Genomic DNA, 16,839 nt, shown 5'->3' on the forward strand with positions numbered 1-16,839 from the left:
ACAGTCTCAGACATGCATGCCAAAGGTGAGATAGGAGTTAATGATTTTTAGTAACCAAAGTCTGTTAGTCAACTGGTATTTCCTAATCACTTACTATGTACCAGGCATGGTAGGTACTAAGTGCTGGGTATAGAAAGTAAGGCAAAAACATGGTCCCTGACCTCAAAAAGCTCACATTCCAATGGGTGACATAATATGAAAAAAGTTGTATATGCAATTGAGGGGACCAAGAAAGGCTTCTTGTAGAAGGCAGGATTTGAGTTGAGTCTTGAAGGAAACCAGAGAAGCCAGGAGGCAGAAGTGAGGAGGGAGAGCAAAATAGGCCTGGGGGCCAGTCAGGGAAAAGACACAGTCAGGAGGTGGAGTATGATGTGGGAGACACACCCAGGAAGGCCAGTGTTGTTGAATTATAGAATATGTGTGTGTGTAGGGGGAAGGGGAGAGGAATTAAAATACAAGGAGAATAGAAAGGTAGGAAGGGTCAGGTTGTAAAGGCCTTTAGAAACCAAACAGAGCTTTTTTATATCTGACCTTGGAAGTAACAGGGAGTCACTGGAATTTATTGAATTGGGAGGTGACATGTCAGACCTCTGCTTTAAAAAGATCATTGATAACTGAACAGAGAATGGATTAGAGCAGAGAGAGACCTGAAGCAGGTACACCAACCAACAGACTATTGCTGATGTGAGTGATGGGGGCCTGCACCAGGGTTTCAGCTGTTTGAGCAGAAAGAAAGGAATGCAAATGAGAGATGTGGCAGAGTAGAAATGATGAAACTTCTTGGCAACAGATTGGAAATGTGGGATGAGTGTGAACAAGAAATTGAGAATAACACCTAGGTTGCAACCTTGAGTGGTTAGGAGGATGTTGGTGTCAATAATCATCAATAATAGGAAAGTTTGGAAGGGGGGACGAAACGTGACTTTTTTCCCAGACATATTGAGTTTGATATGTCAAAGAGATAGGGTTCAAGGGACAGATTGGGGTTTAATAAATCAATTTGGAAATCATATGCATACAGATGGTAATTGAAGGTAGGAAATGAATGAGGTCACCAAGTGAAAGAGTACACAAAGGAAGTAGGAAAGCTGGTCCAGGATAGAGTCATGGTGGAGTTTGTTTGTACAGTATTGAAAGAATGCTGGGTTTGGAGTTGGTAGTATTCAGCTCTGAAACTTTCAAACTTTGGGACCACGGGTAAGTCAAATAACCTTTCTGGGCCTCAGTTTCTTTATCTAAAAAATAGGGATAATAATACTTGCATTACCTACCTGAAAGGGCTGTTGAAAGTACTCTTATAAAACATAAAAGATAATCAAAAATCAGTTATTAATATTCCCCCCCCCACATATCCTGCATTGACCCATATTCCTCAGGGTCCAAATCTTGAGTAGTCTGGACCTTGTTCACTCCATTTAGAGTATCAACTGTTAATTCACTAGTAGAGAAGGATCAGACTCCATTTAAGAGAGATGCAATAGAAAAGGCTGTTTTGAAGGGAGAACCACGTTTCAGGTCTCAGTTTAAGTCAGGAGGTAAGAGGCTGAATTATTGAAAAGTTTAAACTGGTGAATATGCTTGCAATAAAATGGACATATCAGAGTTTCATAGGGTTGACATGATGGGGCCTTGAAGAAAGATGGGGGTGGAGTTGGCTCAGGCAGAGGAGGGCCAAGTTGGTTTGAAGTAAGAGCAAGACAAAAAATTAGGCAGTTCAGTATCTTAATATTTATTTAATTACAGAGAAACTAGAGTAATTATTAATGGGAAAGAAATTTTCTCTAGTTTACCAAATTCAATATTTGACAAACGAAAGGAAGGGCTTGGGATAATTCATTCATTACTGAAAAGATATTACAAGCTTATTAATGAAAAATAAATGATCATAACAGGTTCCTAGTTCCCTATAGGACTTAGGAGAATATAAGTAAATATATGAGTCAAAAGGCCAGCTGAGGGTGGGTGACCTACAAATAAATGTGGTCAGCCTCCAATTAACTTGACTGCATTTGAAGGGTTGCTTCTCTGTTACCAAGCTGTTACACTTATATTCCTTATTTGATTCAGCCAGTCTTTTTCAACCAATATAGCATCTTCTTGCATGAGACATCCAATTTGGGAAATCAAGCAGACATATCTGAGCAAGACCCTGTCCCTCTATATAAAGCCCATGACCTTCAGCTGCCTTAGGGAGTTGCTTTGATATGAAGGTGATTCTGAAGGCATCCCATCCCAACTACGGAAAATGACATAGAGCTAGGTGGAGCTGGATATACTGAATAGAGGGCAGCCTTTCCAAAGGACCGTTGTCGATTTCCATTCTTCCTCCAGAAGAGCAATACACCCAAGGTTCTGGTGATCATCATGGTTGTATTCTTTTGTTACTGCTGCTGTTCCTGCTTCTAAGTGGTTTGCTGTAGGCCCTAAGCATCCCATTTTGTTAGTAAATGCTGTTTCTTTATGCATGGCTGATCTAATCCTTTTATAAAGCCCTTTGTAAGTTTTATAACCACCGTTAAGGGCTTTAATAGAAACTGGAACTGGCAATCTGTAATTCACAAAAGCTCGCAGAAACCAAAATTCTACTTTTAACTTCATTCTTACTGTAACTACTGATATTCTCCCTTGATAAAATAATGCATATATACATACATATATGCATATATACACATATGTATATAGGAATACTGTATGTGTATGATATGTATGCACACGTGTGTACATGTGTACACATGCAACTCTATGTGGGTATATATGCATATACATGTGTGTGCATATACATTTGTATATGAGTATTATATACACACATGTCAGAGAGCAAGTAACCAGGTCAACTTTAGCATCAGGTCAGGTATTAAGGAGGGGCCTATACCTCTTGGTGGCCTGATCACCCACTCCCCATCTTTAGTAACTTCTATCCCCCTGGTCCCAATCTTATGAGTCTTTGACACATAAATGGCCTTCTCTTTCATATCTCCTTCTCTTTCTTTCTTTAAGCTCTTTTTCTTTGACCAAATTCACTTTCTTTGGATTGGTTTGGTATTTCAGCAAGGGAAAGAAAAATGAGGTTGAAGCCTCTAGGTTGGTATGGTAGTCAACCAGACCCTTCTGTGGAATTGCTGGATGTCTTATGTGGGTCTTTCTTTTCTTTGCCAGGATTAGGGTGATGAAGGAAGACAGTAGAGTGGTGTGTGTTTCCTGCCTTGTCCTTGCTTGGAGCTAAGGAAAGATTAGTCTTCTTTAATAACAGAGTTATAACTGGAGTTGAGGGAGGTAGAAAGCAGGGGCTTTGCCCCAAGGCACTGACATCTAGAGGGATAGAGCACATTTCTTCACTGGAAGAGCCCTTTACCTCTGTGCAGTAACTGCAGGCAGATAGCACATAGCTATCTGAATGCCTCATCCCCTAATCTAAGACTTCATACACACACACACACACACACACACACACACACACACACACACCCCCCACCTTCTCCTCCAACCCCTGCAATGTTTAGGCTTAGCCTTCCCCAATCCAAGAATGATTATCTGTACTCACTGTCCTCACACCGCTGTTACCACCTGCCATCTACCAGAACCACCTCCCACTTTCCCAGACTTTTTTTTTTTGGCTGCAGTGAAAACATTCCTTGTCATAGCTTCCCTTGTTCTCACTTGTTGAGAATTTCACTTGGGAAAGTGCAATTAGTTTACTTTCTACATATTCCATTAACACCATAATTATGAAGATAAATTTGTCATACAGCAAAAGAAGGGACATAAACAAAAGTTAGGTATAGGAACACAGGAGTTATGCAGCCTCCAGGGTGCTGGATTCCTTAAACAACTGGTCCTTCTACAGCACTTGGAAGCTGAAAGAGCCGACGATGCTCAGGAGATCAAAGCAGGCTTTTTCAAGCCTTCAGTCAGAAGAAAAACATTTCAAAAGCTACCCTGAAAGACTCAGAATGTACCTCTGATTGAAGACCACAAAGTAGGGCAGTGGGATGTACTATCCAGGCGGCATCAAACACCACAATTTTTATTTAGGGATCCCAATTAGGTTAAATACAGTACTATTTGTTGGTCATGGCCCAATAACTTCTGACACTTGTTTTCTCTCTGTACTTTAGATTGATAAAAAAAATATAGTTTTGATTTGGGAAAAAAAAATTCATGTTATGAATATGATTCATAGTTACGGTTCAGGCTACTTCTTTTTCTAGCTAAGAGATCCAGAGGTAACTTGTCTCTATCCTTAATTGTATTTCCCTAGCTATAAGACCCAATATCACTTTTTAATAAATGATACTTAAAAAATTTTTAAAAACTTGTCATTTCTAATGAACACTAGCAGCTTTTGACATTTGCTAGACTCAGGGTCCAGGTTTGTTACTATTTTTAGGTTTAGTGTATAGTGTGAAAGTTCTCAAAGACGATTTCTCTTTCATGCTTTCAGGAGTTTGTTTTCAACCTGGTTTGACACTGATTGATAGTCTGACCGATGGTTCAATCTTAGATGAAAGACTTTATGCAAGTTACTAGTGATGTCCCTGACAACCAGGTGGTGGTGGAGAATGCCTTGCCCTCCCTACCTTGCTGCAGTTGAAGCTGGAAACTCCCAAAAGAGAACCCATGGGAAAAGAGTCCAAGTGGTAGATGGAACCACAGAGGTCCTGCTTATAGACCACACTTCCTCCAGTCTGCTGGTCCTCAGTCATCCAATCATCAGGAAGCAGTGCCAGTCCCTGGGGACCAATCAGAGGAACTCCCTGTGTTTTCTCAGCAAGGGGATAAAACTACATATCCCCCTTTTGATTAAAGTCTGTAGTCTGTTATGTGTATAAAGTAATAATTTTCTTAAAAAAAACCCACAAAGGGTTTTACTTTTTTTTTTTTTTTTGGTGAGGCAATCAGGATTAAGTGACTTGCCTAGGGTCACACAGTTAGTCATATCATGTGTCTGAGGTCAGATTTGAACTCAGGTCCTCCTGACTCCAAGGCTGGTGCTCTATCCACTGTGCCACCTAGCTGCCCAGGGTTTTACATTTAAAAAAATCAATACTTAAAAAGAACACACTATGAAATGTGGGATTTTAAATGGAGAGGCGCAGCTCTAACAGAGCACCAATATATTCACTGTTAGTAGGATCTTGTTTCAAGGCTCTCTCATAATACGCAACTGCCTGGCTCTTCTCCCCATTCAGCTTGTGAACAAACGCAAGGGCCCCTAAACTCTGCGCATCCAGAGAATTTTGATTCAACCGTTTGAGAGCTAAATTCTGCAAAGCCCTTACAAGTTGGCTGCAAAACTTAGGACTTATCTTTATCCCTTCTAAATAATGGTGCAAGGCAAGATGTCCAGCTTTCCTGTGAAATTCCAGGAAGCGGCCGTATTTGAAATGGGCCTGTTGCTTCTCCTCTTCTCTGACGTGTTCTAGGCCCAACGCTTTTTGAAAAATGTCCTCAGCCTTTCCAAGCTGACCTGCTTCCGCGTACATGTTGGCCAAGTCTATGTGAGCAAACACAAACAGAGACTTCTCTCTGACGGCTGTTTCAAAATGAAATATGGCAGACTGGATTAGTCTGTCTACTTCCTGTTTGTCCTTTCCCCTGGGTTTGTTCCATGTGGCCTTTTTGATTTGGATCATTTGTGCTCTATAACAAAGTCCCATTTGATGATGCAGGAAAGCAGAGGTTGGTACCAGTTTTAAGGCCTGTTTTAAGAGCTCCATAGCCTTCTTCGGGTTGTCTTCTCGCCGGTAAAATTTTGCTGCGTAGCGAAAGACATAGGGCTCAGATGATCCTTGGTCAAGGGCTTCCTTAATATATTTTTCTCCTTCAAAACTTGCCCCTAAGTCCTGAAGCTTTAGTGCCAGGAGAACCTTAACAAATGTACTTTTGGGATCCAGCCCAAGTGCCTTCTTCAGAGGGCTCAGAGAAAGACTTTTAACATGGGTACCATCTTTATCAAAGTCATCCATTCGGTACATGACAATGGCAAATCCAGCATTAAATTCAGGGTGCTCAGGGTCTGACTCCAGGGCCTTTTCAAAACAGGCTTTGGCCCTCTCATAATACTTCCCTCCAAACTTGAGAAGTGACCACCCTTTCTCACACTCAATTTCTGGAAGCTCTACCTTATAGCGGAAAGGACTTGACAGCCTTTTACAACTTGCCTCCACCTTGTCCAGGTAAGCCTGGGCATCAGGGAGTCTGCCCATATGATAATAGATCCATGCATAATTTCCCCAGGTCACCAGGCTTCTCATTTCTACTTGATTGGCACAGTCCTCCTGAATCCTTTCTTCGGCATTTTTTAAGCTTTCTAAAGCTTCTTCATCTTGGCCTTTTAGATGTTTCACATAGGCCAGTAAGTTAAAAAGGGTGACTTTGGATTTAATGGTCAGATATTCCAACTGGTCATCAATTCTCTCTTCTGCATAACGCACCTCAATATCCTCCTTCTGTAGATTCCAAGTAAAGTGACAATCCAGCTTCAGCAGGAAGTATTTTAAAGAATTCTTAGATATTTCACTGTAACAGATGAAATCCAGTTAAGTTTCAGAGGCAGAGGTAGAAATAACTAGTGACTCATAATCCCAAATGCCATTATTTTCAGTAATGAATGATAATGATAACATAACATCTATAATACGTACTAGGTACGTATTATAGTGGGGCAGCTAGGTGGTGTAGTAGACAGAGTGCTGGGCTTGGAATCAGGAAGTCTCCTCTTCCTGAGTTCAAATCTGGCCTCAGACACTTACTAGCTGTGTGACTCTGGGCAAGTCATTTAACCCTGTTTATCTCAGTTCCTCATCTGTAAAATGAGCTGGAGAAGGAAATAGCAAACCACTTCCGTATCTCTGCCAAGAAAACCCCAAATGGGGTCACAGAGTGGGATGCCACTGGAAAATGACTTAACAACAACAAAATATACCCAGCACTACTGCTGAGTGCTTTACAATTATTATCTTATTTGATACAACCACCCTGGGAGGTAGGGACTATTATTACATGCATTTTACAGATGAGGCAACCTGAGATAAAGAGGTTAAGTGACTTGCCCAGGGTCACACAGATAATAAGTGTCTAAGGCTGTATTTGAGCTCAGGTCTTCCTGATCCCACTGCACCACCTAGATGACCCTAAATCACATTTTTCTTAAATTTGTCACCCTTCCATTTCCTTACCACCTCTACCTCCCACCTCCTCTCCTGACCACAGTAGATAAACAGTCCTGGGCCTGGAGTCAGGAAGACCTCAGTTCCAACTGGCTCTCAGACATTTACTAGCTATATGACCTTGGGAACATTACTTAATTTTTGTTCACCTCAGTTTCTTCATCTGTAAAATGGGAATAGCACCTACTTTTCAGGGTTGTTGTGAGGATCAAATGAGATGATAATTATAAAGCCCTTTAGCACAGTGCCTGGCACATAGTAGGCTCTATAGAAATGTTAACATCATTATTATTATGACTAATTTCTTCAGTGTGTTAGGTGCTGGGCATACAAAGACAAAAAATGAGTATTTTCTTGACTCAAAAGCATTTGACCTGGGGTGAGGAGATTTGAGGGTTCAATATATACATAGATAAGGAAACACAAAGCATGCAACATTTATGCATGAAATAAAATTAGAGGCACATTACTAATATATTAGATATATTTAATTTTATTTTATTACTTTTCCCTCAGGCTTAGAAATATTTCATAAATATGCCTGTTGTTTATTGAAAAACTATTCTTGTGAAGCAGACAAGGTTGGAGAATCTTTTCTTTTTCTATTGAAGGCAGTGATATAATGAACAAATTGAGGATCACGTAAGGGAAAAAACAACAACATTTATTTAAGGAATTGAAAAGTTTCTACCCACTGAATTTTAAAATTAAGGGCAAGAAACATAAAATTATATTCAATAAATATAATTTTTAAAAATTAAGTCCTGAATTATGGCAGTTAAGAGAAGGAAAAAATATAGCGGGGCTAGGGAGAGGGAGAGAGAGTATTTTCCCCATTCGTATGATATTTTGGGCAAGTTACTTCCTCCTTCTCGGCCCCTTCTACAAAAATCTCCTGACATACCTACCTCCATTCTGCTTTATTTTCCCCCTAGAAACTGCTGTGACCTCTGAAAACTTCCATATCCTAAGCTTATATTGGGAGAGAGGTCCCCCGGCCAATCCCTGGCATGTCTTTTGCTGTGACATCAGATGTGATAGGTCAATCAGACAAGTCTGAGTGATAACTTGGTCCAAACCATTGGCCCTTGCCTGGTCAATGAACTGGCCTAATGAACTGGAGAGGACAGACGATGCCTTGTTGCTGAGATACTGGCCCAGGATTCTGGTATGAAGCTGTCTCTGAGCTGTCCTGGTTGTATTCTTTCCATGTAGCCCTGGCTCCATCATGTTATTGTCCTCATGTGATTTACGGTAGGCCTTATGCCTTGCATTAGGGATAGTCCTGTGGACCTGTGATTTCATGAGCATAACAGGGAATTTTCAGAAAAGGAAACTCTCTCTACCAAGACAGGTTGGCACCTTCTCTGAACCATATAATCTCAGAGAGTTAACTCTAGCACTGAGAAATTAAGTGACTTAGATAGGGTCACACAACCAGTATGTATCAGAACCTGAATTCAAATCTTCCTGGCTTCAAGATCACCTCTCTATCCACTATGCTAGGCTTTTGTTCCTAATCTTTCTTTCTTATAGGTTAAACTAGGGATAGGAATTGGACCTGAGAAAATTAAGGATTTTTGACATGAGCTCTCTTTTTTTCTCTTCTCTTCATCTCAAAAACCCTTAACATTGTCATGCCCTACCCTCTCCTCCTTTCCCTCAGTCTCTGGTAAAGACATGGCCCTTCCCCTTGCCAAGGCCCCAGCCCTCTGTATGTGCCCTTCATCCCAGCCACTCCCATTTTCTCCAGCAGATTACAACCTCATCATCTTGATCGTTAACATCTCCCTATCGATTGGTACATTTGTTATTGACTTTGAACAAGCCCAAGGATTGCCCTCCCCTTAAAAAAATTAAAATAGGAACATTGGATTAGATCTTAACATCCCCTTTAGTTATTATCGTATCTATCACTGTTCTCAGCTAAACTCCTAGAAAAAGCTGTCTGTGTTTGCTTACCTCTATTTCCTCTCCTTTCACTCCCAAGTCTTTTGACCTCATAACTCCAATGAAATACTCTCTCTAAAGTTACCAATGACCTCTTTCTTCATTGCCAAGAGTAATGGTCCTATTTTTTCTTTCCAGTCCTCTTCCTTCTTGACCTCTTTTCCTCATTGGACACCGTGGACCACTCTCTTTTCTTACATAACTCTGTCCCCTTTGGGCGTTCATGATATTACCTTCTTGTGGTTCTCCTAACCCATCTAACTGCTCCACATCTTCCTTTGCTGGCTCTCCTTAATTGTAGCTGTGCCTGAAACTTTTCCCTGGACCTCTTAATCTTTTCTCTCTATGCCTTCTCTCGGTGACCTCATCAGATACCATGGGATCTGAATCTAGTTGCCAAAGTGATTTTCTTTATTCACAATTTGAGTATGTCACTGTCCTACTCAATCAACCCCACTAACTCCCAATTGCTTTAGGATCAAATAACGTCTCCTCTGTTTAGTTTTTAAAGCTCTTCACAACCTGGTCTCAACCTATATTTCCATCTTTGTTAGGCATTATTCCCCTTCACTCACTTTGTGATCCAGCCAGACTGGCCTTTTCTTTGTTCTCACATACAACATGTTGGCTTCTTTCTCCCATTATCTCCTATCTCCAATCTCCCATCTTCTATCTTCCACCTTCCATACTTTTGCACTGTTATCCTCCATGTCCGTCCTATGTTAAAGACCTTTTCATCGGTATCCTTGCTTCAAGTCTTTCCCTTCTCCAATCCATGCTCTGAGCAGCTACCCAGGTATTTTTTTCTAAAGTGTAGAAAAGTGACTATTGCACTCCTCCTCACTCCTTTCTCAAACTCCAGTGCCTCTTCATTACCTCCGAGAGCAAATAGAAACTCCTCTACTTTGGCATTTAAAAGTCTTCATAAACTGGCTTACTCAGATCCCTTTCTTACACTCTATGATCCAGCTACGCTGTTTCTTGAACACAAAACTCTATCTCCCATCTTCGTACCTTTGCATTGGCTGTCCCCTGTGGCTGGAATGAGCTACACCCTCATCTCTGCCTCTTGATTTTCTTGGCTGCAAATCTCACCAATTGGAGAAGGTCTTTCCTGATCCTCCCCAGCTACTGCCACCTTCCTGCTTCTTATGACCTTCCATCTACTGTCCTCTCTATATGTCTTGCATGTACCTAATTATTTTCATGTTGTCTCCTCTTTGAGGACAAGGACTGTTTTTAACTTTCTAAGTAGTGCTTAGGTCAGTCCCTGATACATAAACAGCTCTTAATAAATGCTTGTTGGCTGACTGATTGACTGTTGTCTGAACCTGACCTACAATTTGATGGACAACTCATTGAGCTGGTAAATCTATCTTAGACATATATTGTATATGGACAATAACCCAGCCCAGAATTGAATAAGAGGAAGAGGAAGAGTACAGGATTTCATCTGGTAAATTGTTTAAAATTTTCAGTGAATCCCAAGTTTCTTCCCCAAATAAAACCTGATCTTTCTAACACCAATATTCTTTCAGTGATGCTTTGTGGCTATAAATCACATAATGCCACAATTTTTGAAGAACTAGTAGTTCTAATCACTAAAGAATAATGCAGACATGCATGGTAAACATAACTAGACAAGGTCTATTAGTATGGATGATATGTGTGAGAGAAGTGGCATCGTCCAAGAAATGCATGACCAGTGGAGGAGGTCAGCTGATGAAGGACAGCAGAATCCCTCAGGCTCCACTAGAATTCAGGTACTGTTACGAGCACGTTGGCTGGGCTCTCCATGGAGGATTGACAGAAGGATGTGTACAGGTATAAGGGTTACACATGATGAAAAGGCAACGGGTGGGTTGTGATCTGCACTGCCTCAAGGTGAACTGTGGGGAATGCTTACATTTAGAGTCCTGGGGAAGAAAGTGATTCCACTGAAGGGAGCATAGAAAGAGCAGCCTAGGAGGTAGGAGGAGAACCAATGTGGTGTCTTAGAAACTAAGGGAGTAAAAGGTTTCAAAAAGGAAGTATTAGTCAAAGGTGTCAAATGTTCTTTTGTGTACCCCCAGGTATACAAAGGTACACAGGGCCTGAACCAAGGTGACAGCTGTATTAGGAGAGAGAATGGATGAGATTCAAGAGATGCTGTGGAGATAGAAACAGCAGGATTGCTTACTGACTGGATATGTGGGATGAGGGAGGATATGAGGATAACACTAGGTTACAAACCTTGGAGAATGAAAGAATGGTGGTACATTTGGCAGAAATATGAAAATTAGGAAAAAGTTGGGGGCTAGTGTGAAGATACCTAGTTCTGTTTTGGACATGTTGAGCTTTGGATGCCTCTGAGAAATTCATTTTGAAATGCTCAATAAAATCCTCCAGAAGCAGAAGAATCTACTGAGCTGGGTCTTAAAGCAGGTAATGGCAAGAAACGATTGGAATGGAGGGGACATGCCACTTTAGGCACAGACCAGCATGCCAAGGGTGTTGAAGAAAGTGGAAGACTGAGTAAAGGACAAAATAATTTGTAAAGACGTTTCCCCCCCAAAGCCTACCAGTGAAATTCTGAAGGGCATACCTACAGATGTGGGTTGGACACCTTGAGCTAACATTTTATTATAGAGTCAATTTTTTATTTTTGTATATTTTAGCACCACTTTATAAAATAATATCTTTTGTTTTTACATCGCTTTCCTTTCTAATTGCATCTAATTGTATCCTTTCTTCACTCCCTCCCTAGAGGAATAAAGAATAAAAAAGAGAGGACAAAAATAATTCAGCAAAACTACCTATCACACCATCTGAAGGTCTGTGCAATGTTTCATACCCATAGTGTCCCACTTCTGCAAAGAAGAGACAGAGATTCAGTACCACTTTTAAACACTCAGTGATTCTGAGGTCACATATGACCATGAACTGAGGAACACATCTCCCACTTGCAGGTAACCTTGCTATTTTAACTTCTCCTTATCTAGACTTCATCCTGGACCACCTTTGTTGCTTGTATCACAGTTTCCACCTTGTTTCTTCCCTCTTATCAGCCTCTGCCATGACCTAGTGCTTAGAAAAACAAAATTCTCCCCAACTCTTTCCATGGCCAGTACCACTTGGGAAAAAAAAGAGTATTGCTTCCTAAAGATTTCTTTGTCCAGTTATCACAACTCTGTGGCAGCTATTAGGAGACAGTGAAAAAGAGCCATCCCACCCCGCCTCTGGCCTCAGAGGACCTGTGTTCAACTGCTGCTTGTGACAACTACTATCTGTGTGATTTCAAGTATGCCAAGTAATCCTTCTGAGCCTGATTTCCTTGTATATACAATAAAGGGTGGCCTCTGAATTCCTATTCAGTTTTAGATCTAGGATTCTATGATCTTTGCAAATGGGTTAATAGCAGGGTCCAGCTACATCGGTTTATGGGAAAAAACAGCACCTGTCTTACCCTGACACACTGGTGTGTGTCCTCTGCAGAAAGACGAAACCTCACAAAATCTCTGTGCACTGAGAATATTTACATTTCATCCTTGAGCCAAAGTGGGGCAGGTCTAGGGTAAGCTGTACAGCTGTAGCAAAAGGCCATGAGCCCATAAGTAATGGACACACACAGCATAATTGGCAGGGCTTACGCCTACCATTAGCTGCTCCTGGTGGGAGGAGGGGGCCCTCGCCAGTTATGCAAAGCTAGAGCCCACATGGTCCTGGATAAACCTTACACTTCTTTTGGATTAGGAGAAGGGAAAGCAAGCTTCACTCATGCGGTGTCCTTTCTGATTTCATTTTGAACTATAAGCAGCCCGTGTTGAGGGAATAGCCTGATTTAAAAAAAAAAAAGTCTTTCGTGGATGAGAACAAAGCAGAGGAAGGAACATTTACTAAGCCTCATGCAAGCCGCTGTCGGGGTACACAAAAGCAGTCCAAGACTCTTTGCTTTCTGGGTGTTTCCAAGAAAATTAGAGAGCCTGATTGGCATGGGAGGGGTGACATGCAACGTGCAGGAAGAACAGAATCAACTGGGCCAATGGTGTGCAAAGTAAGGGGAAGATTCAGGCTGGGCTCGGTTAGTCAGGAAAATCATCCAGGAGCAGAGGAATCTGCTGAGCCGGGTCTTAAGGCAGGTAATGGTAAGAAACGACTGGCAAGGAGGGGACAGACCAGCGCGCCAACTATTAACTCTCTGCTCTCTGGTCCTAGGAGTTTGGGGATGCTACTGAGCACAGTCCGGGCTTTGTCTTTGGTTCACAAATATATACCCTGGCATGGGAATTTACCTGGGACCCCAGGGAGGAGCACTGACAGCTCTGCATCGACCCACACTCCCAAAACATTGATCAAGCTGTTACGGTGGGTAAGTAGCTGTGCTGGGTGCTTTCAAAAGTCCTACTTAGAAAAATATGAAAGACAAGTCCCTTTCCCCAAGAGATTTACAATCTCTGGGTGGGCACTTTTTGACATGGCAGGGACAATCAGTTTTATTTTTACTCTTGACAGCAAAAATGACAACAATAAAAACCAAATAGAAACCTTCCCTCCCCCAAACACTGCCCTGCCTTACTTATTAATCGTGCAATCCCCTGACAAGTGTGAAAGAGGACTCTACTGTCAGTACTTTCTTTTTCAGAAACTGACCTTTCTCTTAAATGTTGAGCTATCTCAGCCCAGGTTAGCTGCTCTCTCGGTTTTCTCTAGAACTGGCAGCCTCAGTCAGAAAGGATGACTGAAACGTGGGGGGGAAACCCAACTATAAAGCAGCCTGGTATTGGATTATTGTTGGTGTTAATGGATTATGACTAAACAAATATTGGAAGGTCCAATGCACAATCATCTGCCTTCATGGAATAGGAGGATTGCCTGACGATTAGAATTCAAGAGAAATATTTGGTTGGACGAACTTTGCCTGCAGTGATTTGCATTTCAGGGAGAGAGAAACAAAGGGAAAAGAAAGCCATTTACCTCATGTTTATTGCCGGGTGATCCAAGGTCCTGCAGTACTGTAGTCTGGTCTTACTTTCTTCTCGGGTAGCTGGCTGCAGGGCTGCTCTGAATTGTGCCTTCTCAGGACTGAGGAAGGACACGGTTTGCGGATTCTTAGCTTGATGTGGGTGATCCTTGCACACACAGCTTATAAAGAGAATCTTGCACGTGACAGCATAGGGCGGGTGGGAGGAGGAAACCGAAAGTGGAAAGTGGAACTGATTACTGACTGGGAAATGGAAACTAAGGGGGAAGTGGGGAGAGAAACCTGCTCTGGGACCTTAGAACCTCCAGGCACCAATCACTGGTGGAAAATAAACTTGGGGGGGGAGCATCTACTCTGGGCCCCACACTATGCTAAGTACTTTACAACTACTATCTCATTTGGTCCTCACAACAACCCTGGGGAAATTGAGGCAAATAGAAATTAGGTGACTTGCATAAGGTCACACAGCTAGTAAGTGTCTGAGGCTGGATTTGGACTCAGGTCTTTCTGACTCCAGGCTCAGTGCCCTATCCACTGAGCCACCTTGCTGCCTCCAGTATATTATTTAATACCTAGCATTTATATAGTGCTTTAAGGTTCACAAAGCGCTTCACATAAATTATGTGTATTTAAAAGCTACTGAGCTGTTCTCTAGTCATTTTGTGCTAGGTGTGGTTTTCCCGGTCATGAAAACAGGCTGATATTGCTCCATTCATATACTCAACTAGTTTGCATTAAAATTTGTACATTTATCAGATGATGGGCTGAAGGTGAAAGGGACATTCTGGTTGAGGATCAGAGGAGAGTTAATTGGCCTTCACAGGACCCTAGCTTGCAGCCATGAGGGTGACATGTCCCGAGCTGTCCCGTTCAGACCCAGCAAGTCTGCAGTTCCAACTCTGGCTTTCCCAGTATCGCCCCTTCACCACAGGGTAGAGATGTTGTTTTTCCTTTGTTTGTTGTGGTTGTTGTTTATCCTTAGGAGAGAGAGAAGAGAGAGAAGAGGAAGAGGAAGAAGAGGGGGAGGAGGGGAAGGTGAGGAAAGGAGGCATTCCTGGGAACATTCTGTTGTCTTCCCCTGCAATAACTCCACTATGCATTGGGTATCCTTTCTGTGATTCTTCCTTGTGTATATGTGTTAAGTGACTTTAGCAGGTTGGCTGTTAATGGATGTATAGCAGAAGGGACAGGTCTTTTGAAAAGTTTCTTCCTTGGGTTTGGGGGAACCCTCAGGTCTGAGGGCCTACCAATAGAGGGGCATTTCTGGTACCAAAGCTTCTAACACAGATCTATATTAAGAGCTATGCTTGTAACCAATCCTACATTCTGGGGAAAACACCATTCAGAGACACGTGGAGTTGTCTCTGTTCAAAATCCCCTCATCTCAAATTCCTCAGGAGGTATCTCTACCTACCTCCTCCTAACACTTACTGGCAAACTCAATGGTCAGTAAATGGTATCAATGAGAGGAGGACCATGACACTCAACAGAGAAGCCCGGTTAGGAAAAGAAAAATGGTTTGGCTTTTAAAGATTAGCAAGCGTGTCAAGATTCCCCAGGTAGCGTAACCTTAGATGGCTGGGAGTGCTCCCATCTAAACAGGTCTTCTAACTTTGGCTATCTCTAGCACATCCTGAAAAATGGGGCACTCTAGAGATCCAGAGTGAGCAACTTTATCATCCCATGTGACATGGCTTTCTCATGGGCACTCAGGGCATACTAGACATTTACCACTCAGCTCAGCTTCCCAGGGGCCATTCAGAGCTTTTTTGGTCTTTCTACTCCCTTCTTGCCGTGAGGCTCTTTCCTTTCTGGTAATTCCATACCCCTCCCATCCCTCACTCCTTACCAGTCTTCACTATATTTAATATGGCCTTGCAGGTCAACCCATACTCTTCATTTTGTGCATGGGCATCATTCCACACTATTAAGTGTGGGCCTTACTTAGGGAGATTCACAAGAAGAGCATCCACGCCAGTAGGTTCCCTGACAAAATCTTTATGCATGCTTGAGTTTCTCCCTTTTCTAGGCATCTATTTAAATGGTGAATGCTCATCTTAGGGCAGCTAGGTGGCGTCATAGTGTGCTGAGTACTAGGCTGGGTCAAAAAAAGAAAAAAAGACCTAAATTTAAATGTGACCTCAGACAGACATTTACTAGGTTTGGGCAAGTCATTCAGTCTCTGTCAGCCTCAGTTTCTTCATCTGTAAAATGGGGATAATAATTAGCACTCACCTTATAAGATTGTTGTCAGGATAAAATGAAATATTTGTACAACATTTAGCACAGTGCCTGGCTCATAGTGGGCACTATATAAATGCTTGTTTCCTTTCCCTCTTCTCTTTCATTCAATCAGCAACAATTTCTGGTTTAGTCAAAGTTAGGTTAGCTTCCATCCATTTATATCTCTGAGACAATATTTCTGCAGTACTATAGGCCTAAAAAGGGGCTATTGTAAATACTCTTAAGGGGATGTTTAATTCATATCCTTCCTAGTGGACACAGTCCAAGCTGATACTCCTCTGCCTTTTAGTTGTATAATACATGGTCTATTCTGAGCCTTGTACATGTCCTGAACTCTTTATGATAGTTATAGAGTGGCTAACCCACATGCCACATTTCAAACAGTTCACTACCAAAGAAATCTCCATCTGTGTGTCTTGGTAGTTGAACTACAGGACCTTAGGATTTAAAAAAAAAAAGACTTTGACTTTGATGGTGCAGAAGAAGGCGGCCCCCATTTTAGTTATAGCACATGTA

The 16,839-nt window shown here is 41.9% G+C and overlaps 1 protein-coding gene across 1 annotated transcript; it reads right to left on the minus strand.

The window, feature by feature from the left end:
- Nucleotides 1-1,705: 1,705 nt before the first annotated feature.
- LOC110192777 (interferon-induced protein with tetratricopeptide repeats 5-like) lies at nt 1,706-14,293 on the minus strand. Its single transcript, XM_020964164.2, has 2 exons — nt 14,073-14,293; nt 1,706-6,519 (listed from the first exon to the last, which is right to left on the minus strand). Exons 1-2 carry the CDS (start codon nt 14,075-14,077, stop codon nt 5,079-5,081), a joined length of 1,446 nt encoding a protein of 481 aa, XP_020819823.1. The 5' UTR covers nt 14,078-14,293; the 3' UTR covers nt 1,706-5,078.
- Between the last annotated feature and the right edge of the window lie 2,546 nt (nt 14,294-16,839).

The sequence above is a fragment of the Phascolarctos cinereus genome, unplaced genomic scaffold (genome assembly GCF_003287225.1).
Source record: "Phascolarctos cinereus isolate Bilbo 61053 unplaced genomic scaffold, phaCin_HiC Scaffold_3;HRSCAF=262, whole genome shotgun sequence".
Classification (NCBI taxonomy): domain Eukaryota; kingdom Metazoa; phylum Chordata; class Mammalia; order Diprotodontia; family Phascolarctidae; genus Phascolarctos; species Phascolarctos cinereus.